A 22331-nucleotide genomic window follows, 5' to 3' on the forward strand; every position below is an offset into this window, starting at 1 on the left:
GATTTGGAATTTTTTTTGGACTGATCAGACGCTGTCATTGTTGGATCGGCGAGTTTAGACCGATCCAGCGATGTCTTTGTTTTAAACAAGGGAATATTGGGTTACTAGCGCACTGTTTTAAACACTCAAATAAAAAGTGAACAATACCCCACAAATATAAAAAGGTGTCTACCACGTCCCTCGCCGTCATCTTTCCGCACTGACACTGTGATTAACGCCCGTAAAGCTGAGCACACCGTTGACTTAATAATAAACGCTGTGCTGTGCTTTAGGGCTGCCACAGTACGGGAAGTTGACGGCGATGGACGTTTCACACACCGGAGTGTAAGGTTTTTTTGTAATTTTTAAAATTACATTTACAATGGTAAACATCGTGAGTGTGGCAAAGCGCTTTTACCCAGATTACACGGGACTTGCTCTTTTTTGGTCGCTGGAGAGCTGTCTGTGTGACAGCTCTCCAGCAACCACGCGACAACTAAACAACGATCTCGATCCAGTCGTATCACTGGTCGGTATCGTTGGATAATACTTTTATTAATGTACCTTAAGATTATTGGTCAGGTGAGGTGGAAGCAATGTTCACAGTGTCGCCACTATTTGACTCAGGACGATTTCTACCATCCTGAGTACAATAGTGTTAACTCTGTAGAGTTTTGCAAACATGATTGTCTCCCTCCTTGTCAAGCCAGGTTCCATATGCAAATAGTCTGCAGGATTAAAAATGCTTGACAAGGTGGGAGCCAATCATGTTATTATACGTCAAAACTATGGAACACACAAATTTTGTGTGACACACATTACTTTCAATATTGGATTTTACAATTCTATTATTACTATGAAAAAACGTATAGGAGATTTGTTTGGTGAAAACGGAAAGGCACAAGAACTTTATTTCAAAACACAACGCATTAGAAAATCAGGGGACATTATAACAATAACCAAACATAGGATGGTTAAATGACATGGACTACACGGTGTTTACATGACATCATAACACGAAGAATTAAACCATTTGATCTTGCCATGAAACACGCCCAACATCTGAAAAAGTATGCAGCAAATTGGTCCCTCATATGAGCAATCTCCACAGTTGTCCGCAGAGGATGAGCTTGGTAATCAGGCAATGGATTTGGAATGGGTTCATCAAGTTCCACGTTGACTCTGTCTTTATCAATAATAAAATTGTGGAGAACCACACACGCCTTCACCACCTCATCCACTGTCTCAATTTTCAAATTTATGGCGGATCCTAAGATACGCCATTTGGAGACCAGGATGCCAAAGGCGCACTCCACAGTTCTTCTGGCCCTGGACAGTCTGTAATTAAATATAGTTTTGGTGCGGTCCAACCCACGACTTGAGTAAGATTTAAGTAGGTTGCCACTCATTTGAAAAGCCTCATCACCAACAACAACAAATGGCAGGGCCGGGCCGTCGCTGTTGGGAAGAGGTCGTGGCTGGGGGAAATTAAAATTGTTATTGTACAATCTTCGGCCCATATCAGACTCCTTAAATGTCCGTGAATCATTTGCACGACCAAAAGCTCCAATGTCCACAGCGATAAACCTGCAGTCCGCACCTGCAATTGCCATCAGCACGGTGGAAAAGTATTTTTTATAATTAAAAAAAAGAGATCCACTTCTTGAAGGCTTGGTAATCCTAATGTGCTTCCCGTCCACGGCTCCAATACAGTTAGGGAAAGAACACACTTGTTCAAATTTTTGGGCGTTGGCAAGCCAGATTTCTCTTGTAGGGATGGGTAAAAATTCCTCCCGGAGGTTGTCCCACAATGCGCGGCAAGTGACGGCAATAATCCCAGACAGTGTGGAGACTCCAATCCGAAACTGGAAATGCAGTGATCTCAATGTCTCTCCGGTAGCCAGGAAACTGACAAGAAGATAAATAAATAAATATAATTAATTAAATTGGTATGAAAGAATTTTTCATTTTTAATTACAATCCCCCACCCCACAAAAACAAAACACGTTACTTTAAAAAATGGCAAGAACATATAAATCCTTCACATTCCATTACGTACCGTAGAGTCACCAGCAGACGTTCCTCAGGGGAAATCGATTTACGGAGCTGCGTGTCCTGCCTGGAAATGGTTCCTTCCACCAGACGCAGCAGATATCGGAAGCTGTCTTTTGACATCCTGGTGTATTCGAAGTATTTGTCCTGGTTCTCATTTAATTCGCCAAACAGACAATGGTAGGCTCCACGACTCTCTCGGACTTCCACTATAGGGTGTAGCCAAAAACGCCGACGAATCCTTCTCCGTAGTTTGTCTCTTCTCCTCTGTTCATGACAGGCAAAAGCATAAGCTATAGCAAGGGCTAATTCCAGCTGAAAAGTGAGGTAGATACTCTCCATGGGACGATCCATCTTGATGCTCTATGGTTGGAAATAATGTATGCCGGGGTATATATACCACTATTACATTAATACCCACCCCCATCTACCCATTGGTGGCATTATCGATTGTCTAGACACTAAACCCACCTTCTTCTATTCATTGGTGGTGTTATCTAGTGTCTAGACACTAAATTGTGTGTAAAGATCTAATCAGTGTTTGACAACGCATGCGTCGTAAAACGCTGCGTTTTTTGTATAAACGCACCAAAAACGCTGCGTTTTACGACGCATCCGTCCGACGCTTGCGTAAAAAAAGGTGCGTTTTTGCGTGTGTTTCCAAAGCGTCGTGCGTTGCGTCGGCGACGCTGCGTCGCATGACGCTAATGTGAACGTAGCCTAACCTGTCACATGCAACTCGACACACAAAAAGTTGCTACACGCATGTTGCCACACGCAACTCAACTTGACACATGAAACTCGCCCTAAAACACACACAAGTCTGGTATTATCCTTCAAAAATAAAAATCTGATTAATAAGCAGACAAACTACAAGAGCAACAAATGTACCATATAGGAAATATGGCAGCTGTCAGTCACATGACCTGTCTATTAGGTGTATGTGTAAGCTAATATATATTGCCAGGGGGAGGGCTTCCTGTTGGCTGAGGATTTATCACGCTGCCAATTTAGCTTACAAATACTGAGGTAAAAATACTGAGCAAACAACGTGTGAACGAGGTCTAATACAGGAGGAGATGACACACAGGTATATACTATATACAGGAGAGATGACACACAGGTATATACTATATAGAGGAGGAGATGACATACAGGTACATACTATATACAGGAGGAGATGACATACAGGCATAAACTATATACAGGAGCAGATGACCTACAAGTATGTACTATATACAGGAGAAGATGACATACAGGTATATACTATATACAGGAGGAGATGACACAGATATATACTATATACAGGAGGAGATGACATACAGGTATATACTATATATAGAAGGAGAGGACATACAGGTATATACTATATATAGAAGATGACATACAGGTATATAATATATACAGGGGAGATAACACACAGCAGGTATATACTATATACAGGGGAGATGACATACAGGTATATACTATATACAGGAGATGACATACAGGTGTATACTATATATAAGGGAGATGCAAACATGTATATACTGAGGTGAAAATGAGGGGTGTGAGGTGAAAATGAAAAGGTGTGAGTGCAAAATGAAAGGAGCGAGGGAAAATAGTGGAGTGATCGGAAAATGACAGATGTGAGGTCAAAATGACAAGTGTTAGGGGGGAATGAGAGAAGTGAGGGAGAAAATGAGAGGTGTGAGGGAGAAAATGAGAGATGTGAGGGGGAAAATGAAAGATGTGATTGGGAAAATGAGAGGTGTGATGGGAAAATAAGAGAAGTGAGGTGCTATAATTAACCACAGATATTTACTATGCTCTTCAGCTAGTGTGTGTGTGTGTGTATATATTCACCAAACAATTTTGCCCCTATCTACATAATGGGGAAAAAGTGAAAGGAAAAGTGTTGGAGGCAAATTGACAGCCAGGTGCAGATGGCATACAGGTATATACTATACACAGGGGAGATGACATACACGTATATACTATATACATGAGGAGATGACATACAGTTATATATTATATACAGGAGGAGATGACATACAGGTATATACAATATACAGGTGAGATGACACACAGGTATATACTATATACAGGGGAGATGACATACACGTATATATTATATACAGGGGAGATGACACACGTATATATTATATACAGGAGGAGATGACACAGCTATATAATATATACAGGAGGAGATAACATACAGCAGGTATATACTATTTACAGGGGAGATGACATACAGGTGTATACTATATATAAGGGAGATGACAAACATGTATATACTGAGGGGAAAATGAGAGGTGTGAGGTGAAAATGAAAAGGTGTGAGTGCAAAATGAGAGGAGTGAGGGAAAATAGTGGAGTGATCGGAAAATGATAGATGTGAGGTCGAAATGACAACTGTTAGGGGGGAATGAGAGGAGTGAGGGGGAAAATAAGAGGAGTGGGGGAAAATGAGAGATGTGAGGGGGGAAAATGAGTGGCGTGATGGGAAAATAAGAGAAGTGGGGTGCTATAACTAACCACAGATATTTACTATGCCCAGGCAACGCCGGGCTCTTCAGCTAGTGTATGTATATATATATATATATATACACATATATACACACACACACACTAGATGGTGGCCCGATTCTAACGCATCGGGTATTCTAGAATATGTATGTATGTGTATATAGCAGCCACATAGTATATAGCACAGGCCACGTAGTATATAGGAGCCATGTAGTATATAGCAGACAAATACTACGTGGCCTGTGCTATATACTATGTGACTGCTATATACAAACATACATACATATTGTAGAATACCCGATGCGTTGATACAGGCCACGCAATATATAACAGAGGCCACGCAGTATATAACACAGCCCAAACAGTATATAACACAGCCCACGTACTATATAACACAGGCCACTCAGTATGTAGCAGCCACGCAGTATACAACACAGGCGACATATTGTATAATACAGCCCACGCAGTATATAACACTGGGCACGTAATATATAACACAGACCACGCAGTATATAACACTGCCCACGTAATATATAGCACAGCCCACGCAGTATATAACACTGGCCAGGTCGTATATAGCAGCCACGCGGTATATTACACAGCCACGCAGTATATAACACTGGCCACGTAATATATAGCACAACCCACGCAGTATATAACAGCCCACAAAGCATCTAATACTGGCCAGGTAGTATATAGCAGCCACGCGGTATATTACACGGCCCACGTAGTATATAGCAGTGTGGGCACCATATCCCTGTTAAAAAAAATAATTAAAATAAAAAATAGTTACATACCCACCCGCCGGGATCCAATTCAGAGAAGCGCTGGCGATGTGCACGCGGCTGCCGCCATCTTCCGTTCCCAGGATGCATTGCGAAATTACCCAGATGACTTGGCGGCCTCGCGATACCGCTAAGTCTTCTAGGTAATTTTGCAATGCATCTCTAGGAATGGAAGATGGCGTAGGCCGCGCGCGGCTCGGCGGACTACGGAGGATGAGTATAGCAGGTTTTTTGGTTTTTTATTATTTTTAACATTACATATTTTTACTCTTGATGCTGCATAGGCAGCAGCAATAGTAAAAAGTTGGGGACACACAGGGTTAATAGCAGCGGTAGCAGAGTGCGTTACCCGCGGCATAACGCGGTCCGTCACTGCTGGCATTAACCCTGTGTGAGCGGTGACCGGAGGGGAGTATGCGGGCGCCGGGCACTGACTGCAGGGGAGTAGGGAGGGACTAATCGGACTGTGCATGTCGCTGATTGGTCGCGGCAGCCATGACAGGCAGCTGGCGAGACCAATCAGCGACGCGGGATTTCCGTTTTGGAAGTTGCAGACAGACAGACAGACGGACGGAAGTACCCTTTAGACAAAAATTATATATATATATATATATATATATATATATATATATATATATATATTCAAATAACCCCCCTTCTGTCAATTCAAAATAAAAACAATAAAGAAAATTAAGAAAATGAATAAGAATACCTACACATATTTAGTATCCCTGTTCAGAATCGCCCGATCAATTAAAAAAAAGGATTAAACTGATCGCTAAACGGCGTAGCACTAAAAAAATCAAAATGCCAGAATTAAATTTTTTTGGTCGCCGCAACATTGCATTAAAATGCATTAAACGGGCGATCAAAAGATCATATCTGCACCAAAATGGTATCATTAAAAACATCAGCTCGGCACGCAAAAAATAAGCACTCACCCAACCCCAGATCACGAAAAATGGAGACGCTACGGGTATCGGAAAAATTAGCACTTTTTTTTTTTTTTAGCAAAGTTTAGAATTTTTTTCACCACTTAAGATAAAAAAGAACCTAGACATATTTGGAGTCTATGAACTCGTAATGACTTGGAGAATCAAAATGGCAGGTCAGTTTTAGCATTTAGTGGACCTAGCAAAAAAACCACAATTTTGCAATTTCACTGCACTTGAAGTTTTTTTCCCTGTTTTCTAGTACATGACATGGTAAAACCAATGATGTCGTTCAAAAGTACAACTCGTTCCCCGCAAAAAATAAGCCCTCACATGGCCATATTGACGTAAAAATAAAAAAAAGTTATGGCTCTGGGAAGGAGGGGAACGAAAAACGAAAAACACAAAAACGAAAATACCCCGGGTCATTGAGGGGTTAATCTCTGCTCTTGTCTTGTTATCTCTGTATGTAAATAAAGTGATAGCAGTGTGGACTCTGACCAAACCACTGACAGCTGAAGGTGTTATAGCAGGACCTGTGCTGAGTGTTGTAGTTCTACTAATACAATTCTACTATTCACCAGAGTTGTTAATCAAGAAGTTCCCACCTTGCTATAAACCATGAAGTAAGGAAATTAATGAGAATGCATTGCTCTTAACTGCTCGAGAGGCAACTTGATAAAACTAAGTCAACAAGGCATACAAGTTTATATAACCAGTATACTATATACAAAAAAAAAAAAAAGGTTGCACTCTATCATGCTAAAGGATGTCAATGTGAACTACATGACATTCACACTGATATGCTTTGGCACGACAGAGTGCAACCATTTTTGTATATTATATATGGAGGTAGCTGCTCCTGGTATGCACCTGTTCACACTAGTTTGGACGTGCCAGTCAGTTTTTCTGTTTCTTCAGTATACTATATAGCTAAACTGATTGCAAGTCTCCTGTCTCAGAGTATGATAGGAGAATCTAGGAATTTGCAGTTAAATACACACATGGGCGATGATAGCACCTGGATGAATTCACCTTGCAGAACACATACTTGCTAAGCTGGTATTCGGTCCCTCTAACAAAGCGCAGTCTCTCCAATGGCACGCCAATACTTTGTAACATGGCTTTAATAACATGCTCATAGTAGCGGGTACGAAGCTCCAGCAGCTCCCATGGGGCTTTCATGTTATCTAGATAGGCATGGAGGTCTGCAAACAAGATTGTTACCTACAAGGAAAAAAAAACCAAATATATAAGTATACCAATTCCTATTTTAATGGATACCTGATACTTCTCTGGTAAAGTCAGTACCTACCTCACATCCAGCCTTTAGGAAGTCTGCAATTTTGGACATTGGCACAAAATAAGCTACATGAGGTTTTCCTGTAGTGGCGGTGCCCCAATATATTTTAAGTTCGCGCTCCTTTAAGATCTCTTTTAGCTTATCCTCGCCAAGAACCTCCTATAGAAAAAAAATTCCCAAGTTAAAACTGTAGGAACATCACTGGCCAGCTTGGCACGGTTTCCCCTACATAGGAAGAGACCGGTCAATCAAGCCACATCAGATGGGGACCCACCTAAAACACTAGTCATTCCATTTCTGGCTGGTTTTCAAAAGAGGTCTTTTCTGACATGCAGCAGAGGTTTCAGCCCACGACGAGGGAGCCAGACCCTAATTGATGTGGCTGAGGTTTGGCAGCATAAATCACCTTACAGATTTACTTTAGAAAAGAAATGTATTTTTCACAACTGCCCCCCACTTGGCTATATATTTAATGTGCATAGTTTGAGAAATGATTTATTTTAATCTTTGTATTGTTTTTGATATCTAAAAGAGTACAAAAAGCAATTGCCAAAAAAATGCAATTTACAGAAAATATATAATTTGTGCACCATAGTACCGGGGGAGATAAGAATTAACAATATACAATCATTGTCAAGATTCAACAGCTACCCACTACATACAGTAAAGGGGGAGTCACACATAACGATATCGTTAACGATATCGTTGCAACGATCCCGCTAACGATCTCGTTATGTGTGACAGCGACCAACGATCAGGCCCCTGCTGGGAGATCGTTGGTCGTTGGGGAATGATCAGGACCTATTTTTGGTCGCTGATCACTCGCTGTCAGCGCTGGATCGGCGTGTGTGACGCCGATCCAGCGATGTGTTCACTTGTAAACAGGGTAAATATCGGGTTACTAAGCGCAGGGCTGCGCTTAGTAACCCGATATTTACCCTGGTTACCATTGTAAAAGTAAAAAAAAAAACAAAAAAAAAAACAGTACATACTCATATTCTGATGTCTGTCACGTCCCCCGGCGTCCACAGGGTTAAAACTGCTTTCGGCAGGAGCGCTGCTAATGTGTCAGCGCCGGCCGTAAAGCAGAGCACACGCTGTTACTGCTGGCGCTGATACAGTCAGTGCAGGGAAGCTCTCGGCATTAGCAGCGCTCTTGCAGAAAGCAGTTTTAACCCTGTGCACGCCGGCGGGGGACGTGACAGACATCAGAATGTATGTACTGTTTTTTTTTTTACTTTTACAATGGTAACCAGGGTAAATATCGGGTTACTAAGCACGGCCCTGCACTTAGTAACCCGATGTTTACCCTGGTAACCGGGTGCTGCAGGGGGACTTCGGCTTCGTTGAAGACAGTTTCAACGATGCCGAAGTCTTTCCCCTGATCGTTGGTCGCTGGAGAGAGCTGTCTGTGTGACAGCTCCCCAGCGACCACACAACGACTAACCAACGATCACGGCCAGGTCGTATCGCTGGTCGTGATCGTTGGTAAGTCGTTTAGTGTGACTAAAGCTTTAGGCCCAGAAATATTAGGACAGGGACAAAAGTTTTGGCATTTTAGCTGCTTACGAAAACAAGATACAGTTATAGCAATATGGGCTTAAAATGCAGACTCTCAGCTTTAATTTGAGGGAATTCACCCAATTAATTAGAGTAAGAGTTAAGAATTGCAGTGTATATATATGTAGCGCCCTCTTTTCCAAGAGACTAAAAATAATTGGACAATTATCTCAAAAGCCCATTCGGGAGGGGGGGGGGGGGGGAAGAGTGCACTGGTGAGCTTGGGGACTCAAAAAGTCCTAGACATCCACGGACGACAACAGTGATGGATGATCACAGAATCCATTCCATGGTGAAGAAAATCCCCTTCTCAAGTTCCACTCAAGGTGAAGAGCACTCTCCGAGAAGTTGGTGTTTCAGTATCTAAGTCTTCCATGAAGAGAAGACTTCATGAGACAACATACAGAGAGGTCACCACAAGGTGCAAACCATGAATCAGCCTTAAAAATATAAAGGTCAGATTAAACTTTGACAAAAAAAAAAAGCCAGCCCAGTTCTGGAAAGGCATTTTTGGGACAGATGAAACTAAGATCAACCTGTACCACAGTTATGGGAGGATGAAAGTATTGAAAAGGCTTGGAACAGCTCACGATCCAAAGCACACCACACCCTCTGTAAAACAAGGTGGAGGCAGTGTGATGGCATGGACATGCATGGCTTATAAATGGCACTGGGGTCACTAGTGTTTATTGATGATGTGACTGAAGACAAACAGCCGGATGAATTCTGAAGAGTACAGGGCGATACTTAATGCTCAGATTCAACCATATGCAGCAAGGTTGATTGGACGGCACTTCACAGTACAGATGGAGAATGACTCAAAACACACTGCAAGAGCAACCCAGGAGTTTAAGGCAAAGAAGTGGAGCATTCTGCAATGGCCGAATCAATCACCAGATCTCAACCCTATGGAGCGTGCATTTTACATACTTAGAGAGGTTTTCCCAGGAACAAAGAACATTTTAATTAATAGATCTTGGAATATAAATAAATTCCACAATTGGATGTGTTAAAAAAAAGTTCATGTGTTGAGATAATCTTATACATGTGCCCCTGCTGTGTAATGGCTGTGTCTGACTGTGCAGGAACATGATCTGATCACACCACATCTCCTGAGCAGGGGGGAAGCAAGAGAGACATTACAGTACAGGGTACAGCTCATTCTATCTGCGAGGTTAAATATTTCACTGCCTTTTTTTTTTATCAATGTTTTACCTCACAGAAAGAAAGAATCAGCTGTGATCCCATGCTGTCTGTAACCTCTCTTGCTTCCTCCCCTGCCCAGGAGCTGTGCTATGATCAGACCATGTCCATGTACGGCCAGACACAGCTATTACACAGCAGGGGCACATTTATAAAATTATCTCAGCACAGGATGATTTTTTTTAAACACATCCAATTGTGGAACTTATTATTATTACAAAATGTATTAATTAAAATTAACTTTGTCTGAAAACCCCTTAAGAAAAAAATAAGGCAGAAAGGCCCATAAACAAGCAACAACTGAAGTCAGCTGCAGTAAAGGCCTGGCAGAGCATCACAAAGGAGGAAACCCAGCGTTTGGCGACCTCCATGGCTTCCAGACTTCACACAGTCATCGACTGCAAAGGATTCTCTACAAAGTATTAAAAATGAACATTTTTCTATGTTACAGTTATTCTGTCCAATTACTTTTGAGACCTTGAAATGAGGATTTGTGGAAAAATGTCTGCAATTCCTAAACGTTTCACAGGATATTTTTGTTCAACCCCTTTAATTAAACCTGAAGGTCTAGCTTGATTCCTAGCTCCCACTCTACATTTTAGTCCCATTCCACCTTGCCTTGTTGCCCATGTTTGTTGGTTCCATCATGCCTTGCATCTGCACCCTCCCTCAAAACGGGATTTGGGCATATGAGCTAGACCATAATGGTGCCATCAGAGTCAACGTGTTCTCTGTAGTGTATTCTTTTGGGGTGTATACGCTAACTGAAGAAGGACACTGAGGCGCAGTCTACTATGTGAGAGTGTCCGCCTCCAGTAGGCGTATAAGCCTGAAAATGATGCACAACAAAGCACATGTTAACTCTCCCGGCACCATTATAGCCAATGGCCCCGTTGGCGCATATGCCCAAAGAGTGGGTTCGGGCGCAAGCGCCGACTGCACCACTGAACGTGGGCAAGAGCACAATCTTAAGGGAGCCTTATTCCTCTAAGCCAGACCTGAGTAAAAGGCATTGCCGGTGGGCCACATGCAGCTCTCTGCCTGTCCCTATTGAGCCCATGAGCTGGGACAGCCAAAGGAAACAGTGGCTTCCCTCACCATGCGGTGCCACATGCCCAACATCTCAATTTCATTAGTATCTGCAGAATGAAAGCTAGAGCCAGTAACATTATCTCCTGGGAGGTCATTATCCTCCTCTCTATACTCCTCTAAGGAGACCATAAGATGATAAGTATATGACAGGCTGAGGGCTGAACTGTGGGCTCCTAGATTGTAACTGTGCGACCAGTGTTTAATATGCAAATTGCCTCTTCTGAGAAAAAGAGGACTTAAACTCTATAGCGCCACCTGTTGGAAGTAGCGATCCTACAAGTCACAATCAACCCTTTAACGAGTCGTGCAATATAACTTAGGATAAAAACCAAATCAATATCTCAATTCGCAGACACGGTGTTTCGGGCTGTTGGCCCTCATCAGTGCGAAGCATGAGAACTAATTTGGCTAGGTGAGAGGCTCTGGACTGGGGTCTAAGGGGTATCGTTTCTCCTTATGGAGAGTGACATACCATCTCTGGCTTGTCAAGGTAAGGAGGCTTATTCCCCGTGCAATGCTCCTCTGGGAGTGTTTAGTCATCATGAATAACTGTGATAGAGTTTCTGCCCCCTTGTGGAGAACGTGTGCACTACAATCTATGTAGATTCATCATACAGGAAGTTCTGGTGACTGATATGTTATCACCCCCACACTTGGAGAGAACGGAAAGTAAAGTAATTTAATTCTCTAGAGGTTCTCGATGAGATAACATGAAACAGAAGAAAACACAGAATACATGAATTTTGAGACCGATGTGAAGAGCTAAATAAGGTACCATATATACTCGAGTATAAGCCGAGATTTTCAGCCCAAATTTTAGGGCTGAAAGTGCCCCCCTCGGCTTATACTCGAGTCACGGTAGCGGTGGGGTCGGCAGGTGAGGGGCTGAGGGCGCTGGGGTATACTTACCTAGTCCCAGCGATCCTCGCGCTGTCCCTGCCGTCCCACGGGCTTCGGCGCTGCAGCTTCTTCCCCTCTTCAGCGGTCACGTGGGACCGCTCATTACAGAAATGAATAAGCGGCTCCACCTCCCATAGGGGCGGAGCCGCTTATTCATTTCTCTAATCAGCAGTGCCGGTGACCGCTGATAGAGAAAGAAGCTGCAGCGCCGAAGACAGGAGGGGACAGCGCGAGGATCGCCAGGACTAGGTGAGTATGTTATATTCACCTGTCCTCGTTCCAGCCGCCGGGCGTCGCTCCATCTTCCCGGCCGGCGCCTCCATCTTCCCGGCGTCTGCGCTCTCTGACTGATCAGGCAGAGGGCGCGATGACGCATACAGTGTGCGCGGCGCCCTCTGCCTGATCAGTCAGAGCAGAGACGCCGGGAAGATGGAGGCGCCGGAACGAGACGCTGGGAGCTGCAAGCAAGAGAGGTGAGTATGTGTTTTTTTTTTTTTATTGCAGCAGTAGCAGCGGCAGCACAGATTAATGTGGAGCATCTATGGGGCACAGTGAACGGTGCAGAGCACCGTATAAGGCACAGCTAGGGGGCACAATGAACGGTGCAGAGCACCGTATAAGGCACAGCTAGGGGGCACAATGAACGGTGCAGGGCACCGTATAAGGCACAGCTAGGGGGCACAATGAACGGTGCAGAGCACCGTATAAGGCACATCTAGGGGGCACAATGAACGGTGCAGAGCACCGTATATGGCACAGCTAGGGGGCACAATGAACGGTGCAGAGCACCGTATAAGGCACAGCAATGGGGCACAATGAACGGTGCAGAGCACCGTATAAGGCACAGCTAGGGGGCACAATGAACGGTGCAGGGCACCGTATAAGGCACAGCTAGGGGGCACAATGAACGGTGCAGAGCACCGTATAAGGCACAGCTAGGGGGCACAATGAACGGTGCAGAGCACCGTATATGGCACAGCTAGGGGGCACAATGAACGGTGCAGAGCACCGTATAAGGCACAGCTAGGGGGCACAATGAACGGTGCAGAGCACCGTATAAGGCACATCTAGGGGGCACAGTGAACGGTGCAGAGCACCGTATAAGGCACATCTAGGGGGCACAGTGAACGGTGCAGAGCACCGTATAAGGCACAGCTAGGGGGCACAATGAACGGTGCAGAGCACCGTATAAGGCACATCTAGGGGGCACAGTGAACGGTGCAGAGCACCGTATAAGGCACATCTAGGGGGCACAATGAACGGTGCAGAGCACCGTATATGGCACAGCAATGGGGCACAATGAACGGTGCAGAGCACCGTATATGGCACAGCTAGGGGGCACAGTGAACGGTGCAGAGCACCGTATATGGCACAGCTAGGGGGCACAGTGAACGGTGCAGAGCACCGTATATGGCACAGCAATGGGGCACAATGAACGGTGCAGAGCACCGTATATGGCACAGCTAGGGGGCACAGTGAACGGTGCAGAGCACCGTATATGGCACAGCAATGGGGCACAATGAACGGTGCAGAGCACCGTATATGGCACAGCTAGGGGGCACAGTGAACGGTGCAGAGCACTGTATATGGCACAGCTAGGGGGCACAGTGAACGGTGCAGAGCACTGTATAAGGCACAGCTAGGGGGCACAGTGAACGGTGCAGAGCACCGTATATGGCACAGCAATGGGGCACAATGAACGGTGCAGAGCACCGTATATGGCACAGCTAGGGGGCACAGTGAACGGTGCAGAGCACCGTATATGGCACAGCTAGGGGGCACAATGAACGGTGCAGAGCACCGTATATGGCACAGCTAGGGGGCACAGTGAACGATGCAGAGCACCGTATATGGCACAGCTAGGGGGCACAGTGAACGATGCAGAGCACCGTATAAGGCACAGCTAGGGGGCACAATGAACGGTGCAGAGCACCGTATAAGGCACAGCTAGGGGGCACAATGAACGGTGCAGAGCACCGTATAAGGCACAGCTAGGGGGCACAATGAACGGTGCAGAGCACCGTATAAGGCACAGCTAGGGGGCACAATGAACGGTGCAGAGCACCGTATAAGGCACATCTAGGGGGCACAGTGAACGGTGCAGAGCACCGTATATGGCACAGCTAGGGGGCACAATGAACGGTGCAGAGCACCGTATAAGGCACAGCTAGGGGGCACAATGAACGGTGCAGAGCACCGTATAAGGCACAGCTAGGGGGCACAGTGAACGGTGCAGAGCACCGTATATGGCACAGCTAGGGGGCACAATGAACGGTGCAGAGCACTGTATATGGCACAGCTATGGGGCACAGTGAACGGTGCAGAGCACCGTATATGGCACAGCTAGGGGGCACAATGAACGGTGCAGAGCACCGTATAAGGCACAGCTAGGGGGCACAGTGAACGGTGCAGAGCACCGTATATGGCACAGCTAGGGGGCACAATGAACGGTGCAGAGCACTGTATATGGCACAGCTATGGGGCACAGTGAACGGTGCAGAGCACTGTATATGGCACAGCTAGGGGGCACAGTGAACGGTGCAGAGCACTATATGGGGCACAGCTATGGGGAAATAATGAACATGCAGAGCACTATATGGCACAGCTATGGGGAAATAATGATCTATTTTTATTTTTGAAATTCACCGGTAAATGCTGCATTTCCACCCTAGGCTTATACTCGAGTCAATAAGTTTTCCCAGTTTTTTGTGGCAAAATTAGGGGGGTCGGCTTATACTCGGGTCGGCTTATACTCGAGTATATACGGTAATCATTTCATAAATTAATTTTCAGTTTGAGAATAAAAAAAAAAATGATTGTGCTACTTCAAGGAGTAGTTCTCTTATTACTATGGAAAATGTACTTACTTGCAGGTTGCGTGTAATCAGCTCTACCCTTCCTTCAGGAGTTAGACAATCACCCATTCTGACTTGTTTAATGGGCCCAACCTAGTATACGAATGCTAGAAAAAAATGTTATATAACATTTATTTACATAGATAATAAGCCCCACAAAACTTCTCTCTAGCCTACGGCATCATGCATGGCTGCCCAACAAATGTAGCTCAAATTCTGAAATATTAAAGCTCAGGGGCTATATACTAAAACGTCCCACAACGTGTGATACTTTACTACAGCTGCCAATCAGCATGTGCGTTATTAAGGGTAATTGTTGCAAATTCATCTGCAGGCTCAGGTTAATAATTTTACGACAGCCTGCCCGCTGATAAAATCAGTAAAAAGGAAACTGTCACCAAGTTTTAACCATAAAATCCCCTTACTACGAGGTACAGTGTAAAAATTGCATTCTAAACTATCTAAGTCGAAAAACCTTCTGAACCGTATGCTAAGAGCATTAACCACTGGGTGATTCGGGCAGAATTGTCACCAAGCCAGCCCATTGTCCTTTGCTTGATGTTGATGACCGCAACGTCATCCACAGGCTGCTCCAGTAGAGAAACTTTTGTTCACATGGGAAGCATTGTTATTCAGCCAATGTGCCAGTCCCCATATGCCATCTGGACACGGGGGGGGGGGGGGGGGGGGGAACCAAGCCTATGCCATCGGGACGCGGGGGGGACCAAGCCTTCGCCATCGGGACGCGGGGGCCAACCTGAGCCATCGGGACGCGGGGGCCAAGCCTGCGCCATCGGGACGCGGGGGCCAAGCCTGCGCCATCGGGACGTGGGGCCAAGCCTGCACCATCGGGACGTGGGGCCAAGCCTGCGCCATCGGGACGTGGGGCCAAGCCTGCGCCATCGGGACGTGGGGCCAAGCCTGCGCCATCGGGACGTGGGGCCAAGCCTGCGCCATCGGGACGTGGGGCCAAGCCTGCGCCATCGGGACGTGGGGCCAAGCCTGCGCCATCGGGACGTGGGGCCAAGCCTGCGCCATCGGGACGTGGGGCCAAGCCTGCGCCATCGGGACGTGGGGCCAAGCCTGCGCCATCGGGACGTGGGGCCACGCCTGCGCCATCGGGACGTGGGGCCACGCCTGTGCAATGAGGAGTCAAGCATAGAATGTCAGTGATTCTTCCGCCCTTCAAAAACAAAACACCCACTATGCATGCACCAGTTCTCCGCTACAGCAGTTGTGGATGACATCGGAGGCATCAGTGACATCAAACAAAGGCTGGCTACATGAAGATTCTGCAAAGGTCTTTTCGTGTCATACATCATGGTGGAAAGGGTCTATACAGGTAAAGTCATTGACAGGTTCTGAAAATAGGAATATTAATATTTTTGCGCTGATGTCAATCACATTGAAGTATTATATTAGAATGGATAGCGCAGTGATTTTCAGGCACGAGGTGCCGCAGTGGTTGGTGATGCCAGGCCGGGGGGTATTGACAGACGTGGTGATAGGCACATGCAGTGTGTGGATGCACCAATCTCTAGTTTGGCAGCGATTGGGACACGTGGCCATTTACCATTGCGTAACCGTTGACATTTCATAGTTATAAACGTCTAAGCAAAATTTATTTAGGCGTTATACCATTTATTATACAGTTTTTAGTACCTATGGCAAAATGACAAGAATAAGGGGCACGGATTAACTTTTGGTGGTTAGTACAGCATGGTGATGACTGCATTATCGCATAGAAGTCGCAAAAGGGTCACGTATCCTACTCCGATCATCACTGCCTAAAAAAGTGGAACAATCTCTTATGTCACCCCCAAAACTCAAATTAAACCTTATACATTCATGTAGGCGGCTTTTAGTAGCCCCTAATAAAGGAAATCAGATTTCACTCATTTCTCGTAAACGTTTACTTTTGATCTAGAAATGAAGGGACCTCAGTGGACCTTTCCGCCTCGTTACCATCCTCCTCTCCTAGGAGCGGTGCCTGCAGTGACACTGACACTGCTGGAGAGGAGAGCTTGCAGAGTTAGTGCTGTCTGCAGCGGCCGCTCACTGTACACAGGCTCACACAGCAGTGGGCGGCTGATGCTGGCACCATCTCCTTGCGGGTAAACACACCCCGGAGAGCTTTCTATGCCCGTGTGTCTCTCTCTGGTGGTCCTACAGGGCCGCCATGCCCAATTATTGCATATGGTGCTGTGCGTACGTGATATACATACAGTCATATAGTACTTGGGAAGCACAGCTGACCTGCCATGTCTGTGGCTAAATGACCCGACGTGCCCCTGGCTACCTGACCCAACGTGCCCCTGGCCACCTGACCCGACGTGCCCGTGGCTAGCTGACCAGACGTGCCCGTGGCTAGCTGACCCGACGTGCCCGTGGCTAGCTGACCAGACGTGCCCGTGGCTAGCTGACCCGACGTGCCCGTGGCTAGCTGACCAGACGTGCCCGTGGCTAGCTGACCAGACGTGCCCGTGGCTAGCTGACCCGACGTGCCCGTGGCTAGCTGACCCGACGTGCCCGTGGCTAGCTGACCCGACGTGCCCGTGGCTAGCTGACCAGACGTGCCCGTGGCTAGCTGACCCGACGTGCCCGTGGCTAGCTGACCAGACGTGCCCGTGGCTAGCTGACCAGATGTGCCCGTGGCTAGCTGACAAGACGTGCCCGTGGCTAGCTGACCCGACGTGCCCGTGGCTAGCTGACCCGACGTGCCCGTGGCTAGCTGACCCGACGTGCCCGTGGCTAGCTGACCAGACGCGCCCGTGGCTAGATGACCCGACGCGTCTGTGGCTAGCTGACCCGACGCGCCCGTGGCTAGCTGACCCGACGCGCCCGTGGCTAGCTGACCCGACGTGCCCGTGGCTAGCTGACCCGACGTGCCCGTGGCTAGCTGACCCGACGTGCCCGTGGCTAGCTGACCAGACGCGCCCGTGGCTAGCTGACCCGACGCGTCTGTGGCTAGCTGACCCGACGCGCCCGTGGCTAGCTGACCCGACGCGCCCGTGGCTAGCTGACATCTGTAGCCCAGGTAGACATTAGCATGCCAGGCTCTTTCTGCCATGGGGGCCACAGTAAAGTAGAAAGCACATGTTACAGCACATTAGTGCCAGCCAGGCCTATAGCTGCCATCACATCCCACTGCCTTCAGGGAGCCACCATGACAGTCCATCAGCTGGGCAGCTCCAGCACTGCAGACATACACAGCCATGGTCACTACCGTACAGTATGCCAGCACTCACGCCTGCACTGCGGGCACAGATGTCTGCACTGGATCATCCCCCACCGCTGCCCACCCACCAACACGTCTGTCAGACCCATCAGTCCGCATCCACAGTCCTAAAACCTGAGCTGCCAGTGGGACTCTCCGCCCTCCCGGCCCCCGGGCCGGACCTCTTACCGGTACACGTGTTACTAGCTGAGCCCACAGTTCCCAGTCGCCGCTGATTGCGTCAGACGGTCAGATCGATGAGCTCGGCACTCGACTGGCTGGGCCGCTCCTATTGGGTAATGTGGTTATGTGAAGTTAAAGGCGCAGCGTGCAGCCGTGAGCTGGTAATGATATGCCGCCGTCACCGGTAGTGGAAAGGTACAGGTGGTCTCCGCGCAGGCACGGTGCCGTGAGAAGTAACGGGGGTTTGCTCCGGAGCTGGACTTGGAGAATTGGTGGAAACTTGAGCAAAGTTTGTCCGTGAGGGCGGGAATGGCCGGAATGGCGCCTTCAGTTAGGTCCACTATGTCTAACGGCAGAGCGAATGCACGTGTTCTGGCTGCTGGGGGTCTCACCTTCTATAGCGTGTAATGGCACTCTGGGGAGACCCCTCTACGTGCAGGGTGACCGCTGAGGGCCATGCACGGCACACACCAGGCTGAAGTTGGGTGCAAAGTCTGCCATTTATTTTCCTGTCTTCGTACAGGTTTAACAACAACTAATGCCAATTATAAAATGCAGAGAGGAGCCCTGATGGACTACGCTTAAAAGAATGTAAAGCTGGCACAAATCTGGGCATCACAGTGGGCACTGAAGGGCATTGTTGAAAGGGTTAAATTAACCTCACAATGTGAAAATGCACTATATCTAATTCAGGTCCCTGCAGCCTGGCCCAAACTGGCACTGTGCCTCAGCACTGGCATCACAGTGGGCAGACCGCCAATTCTCCCACCTTGATGCCTGGTCTGATGCCCACAACCCATGTGGGCCAGGCTGCAGGGACCTGAATTTGAGGTTGGGAGTCACTATCTATGTAATGGTGGGTGACCAGTTTTTTGCTCCCCTCCTTCCCAGAGCCATAACTTTTTTTATTTTTCCGTCAATTTGGCCATGTGAGGGCTTATTTTTTGCAGGACGAGTTGTACTTTTGAACGACATCATTGGTTTTAGCATGTCGTGTACTAGAAAAGGGGGAAAAAAATCTAAGTGCGGAGAGATTGCAATAAAAAGTGCAATCCCAAACTTGTTTTTTGTTTGGCTTTTTTGCTAGGTTCACTAAATGCTAAAACTGAGCTGCCATTATGATTCTCCAGGTGATTACGAGTTCATAGGCACCAAACATGTCTAGGTTCTTTTATCTAAGTGGTAAAAGAAAAAAAACTCCAAACTTTGCTGAAAAACAAAAATGCGCAATTTTCCTATACCCGTAGCGTCTCCATGTTTCATGATCTGGGGTTGGGCGAGAGCTAATTTTTTGCATTTCGGGCTGACGTTTTAAAAGGGAATCTGTCACCCCAAAAATTGTATATGAGATAAGGCCACCGGCATCATGGGCTTATCTACAGCATTCTGTAATGCTGTAGATAAGCCCCTGATGTATCCTGAAAGGTATATTATACTCACCCAGGGGCGGTCCTGCTGCGGTCCGGGTCTGGCGCCTCCCATCGTCATATGATGACGTCCTCTTCTTGTCTTCACGCTCCGGCGCAGGCGTACTTTGTCCTGTTGAGGGGAGCAAAGTACTGCAGTGTGCAGGGCGCTGCGTTTTGCGACGCATGCGTCGGTTTTTGCCGAAATTTGGACGCAAGAAAAATGCAACTTGTTGCGTTTTCTTGGTCCGACGCTAGCGGCAAAAAAGACGCATGCGTCGCACAACGCAACAAAAAAAACGCATGCGTTCCCCATGTTAAATATAGGGACGCATGCGTCGCCGCTGCGTTGCCCGACGCAAACACGACGCAAAACGGGAAACGCTAGTGTGAACGTAGCCTAACAGCACATCTGATGTGAGACACACAAGTAGACCTGTATGTAGAAAAGCCGTGGAGACACCATCACGTGTTTCTCAACGCAAGCAATAAATAGCCAGGTCTTTCATCGGGAAGGAACAACCACGGGAAGGGCAGCATCCAAAAAGGAAAACCACCTATGCCAAAACATGGTATCCATCCACAGACAGCTGTTTCGGGGTATTTGCCCCTCATCAGTGTGGAGTAAGAAACTGGCTATTAAAAGCAGTGCCTAGTAAAAGGACTATAAGCATAACGATGAATGACCTCGGAGAGATCAAAACATCCAACACCGCGGAGACACCATCACGTGTTTCTCAACGCAGTGATCCAGAACACTGCCCCCATCCCTTATGGGGAATATGCAAATGCATGTAGAAAAGCAGCGGAGACACCATCACGTGTTTCTCAACGCAAGCAATAAATAGCCAGGTCTTTCACCGGGAAGGAACAACCACGGGAAGGGCAGCATCCAAAAGGAAAACCACCTATGCCAAAACATGGTATCCATCCACAGACAGCTGTTTTGGGGTATTTGCCCCTCATCAGTGTGGAGTAAGAAACTGGCTATTAGGAGCAGTGCCTAGTGAAAAGACTATAAACACAAGGATGAATGACCTCGTGGGAGATGACACCATCACATGTTTCTCAACGCAGTGATCCAGAACACTGCTCCCAGTATATATACACAGGTAGACCTGTCCTCTGCATTCTATAACCTGTATGCCCTTTAATAATTTAGGTAAGTCAAATGCGGTGACCGATTCCCTTTAAACCTGTAAAAAGCTGAAGAAACCAACTTCAGCCTCGTGCACACAACAGGTGTATATGGTGGACATCCGCTTTATTCCAGGTGAAATTCCCCTCCTTGTTTGGTATGCGGCAGATTTTTGAGTATTTATCCCCTCCTAAGGCCGGGATCACACATGCGAGAAACACGTCCGTGCGGAGCGTGCGGCTCCATGTGTTGCTATGCGGCCGCACGCTCCGCTCCACAGTGCCGGCGCCAGAGCTTGGATTTCACATGCGAGACACGGACGTGTTTCTCGCATGTGTGATCCCGGCCTAAGGAGAATCCTTCAATGCAATTGTTGGTGGGGTTTTACAAAACCCTTTGTGACCCACTTTATGGGAATGAAGTCTTCTCAGTCTCTAGTATAAACTAAGCACATGTTCTTATAGGGGATATCGCCACTATAATAATCATATTTGGTGCTTTTATTACTGTCATTTTTCTGCAGTTTAATCACATATGCTAATTAGGGTCCTCAGTGCACCCTAGCGTGGCCAAGAGGCTTCGTGCAACCTACCCCCCCTAAGTTTTGCATGTTCCCTCCTCCCTCGCTGGTGATTGATAGCCCTGTTTGCCATAAATGCGCACTGCCTGCAGAGACACTCAGGCCGGTCAATCACCAGTGAGAGAGACCTGCAAAACGAGTAGGCGGCATGGTGGTCGTTTAACAGCTAATGGTGTAAATCCACCATTCGAGAAGGAGATGTTAAGATTTAGGGATTGTACACTAATCTTGTATCTAATGGTCCATTTAAATCTGTTTGTAGGAATTCTCTCTCCTGACTATTGACTCATACACAGGCCAAAAATATCCCGGCGAATGAACAGAAAGGTCGTTCAAGAAGTGTGATTATTTTCAAGGAGGCTTAAAAATAGTTATCGGCAGCCAGTGTAAACAGGTGATGTGCTGCCAATAGCATCATGTTCTATTGGCACAGGATGATCGTCGGCAAGCATGTGTAAACCACTGCTGATTGGGTTGTATGTAGCCCATCGATTGTCTTTTAACTGCCAGCGAAGAGCACGTTGAAAGGGCCCAATAATCGGGCTATAGGCTAGGAGATAAACAAAAAGAAAAATGGTGTTACAAAATATCTCACAAATATATCAACTTTATTAAAGATAACCAATTTATTTAAAAACA

At 46.9% G+C, this 22331-nt stretch overlaps 2 protein-coding genes across 11 annotated transcripts in view; one reads left to right on the plus strand and one right to left on the minus strand.

Annotated features, from left to right (window-relative positions):
* Positions 1 to 18706, minus strand: part of YARS1 (tyrosyl-tRNA synthetase 1) — a 117357-nt gene extending 98651 nt beyond the window's left edge. The window contains exons 1-6 of one of the 2 annotated variants that reach the window (XM_069757068.1): positions 18575 to 18696; positions 15181 to 15275; positions 7571 to 7717; positions 7291 to 7482; positions 2039 to 2298; positions 868 to 1887 (exon numbers count right to left, since the gene is read on the minus strand). In XM_069757068.1, coding sequence (XP_069613169.1) covers positions 954 to 1887; positions 2039 to 2298; positions 7291 to 7482; positions 7571 to 7717; positions 15181 to 15237 — 1590 coding nt within the window. In that variant the 5' untranslated portion in view covers positions 15238 to 15275; positions 18575 to 18696 and the 3' untranslated portion in view covers positions 868 to 953. Of the gene's footprint in view, positions 1 to 867; positions 1888 to 2038; positions 2299 to 7290; positions 7483 to 7570; positions 7718 to 15180; positions 15276 to 18574 lie in introns of those variants that run through there. The other variant, XM_069757069.1, reaches the window with a different exon arrangement.
* S100PBP (S100P binding protein) overlaps positions 1 to 22331 on the plus strand; it is a 117430-nt gene that overhangs the window by 57051 nt on the left and 38048 nt on the right. For 3 of the 9 annotated variants that reach the window (XM_069757064.1, XM_069757066.1, XM_069757059.1), the window contains exon 1: positions 18687 to 18729. The exons of 1 other annotated variant lie outside the window; for it this stretch is intronic. The gene's annotated coding sequence lies outside the window, so the exon portion shown is untranslated. 5 more of the 9 variants (XM_069757058.1, XM_069757063.1, XM_069757065.1 and 2 more) reach the window with 3 other exon arrangements.

Source organism: Ranitomeya imitator, chromosome 3 (assembly GCF_032444005.1).
Source record: "Ranitomeya imitator isolate aRanImi1 chromosome 3, aRanImi1.pri, whole genome shotgun sequence".
NCBI classification, from domain to species: Eukaryota; Metazoa; Chordata; class Amphibia; order Anura; family Dendrobatidae; genus Ranitomeya; species Ranitomeya imitator.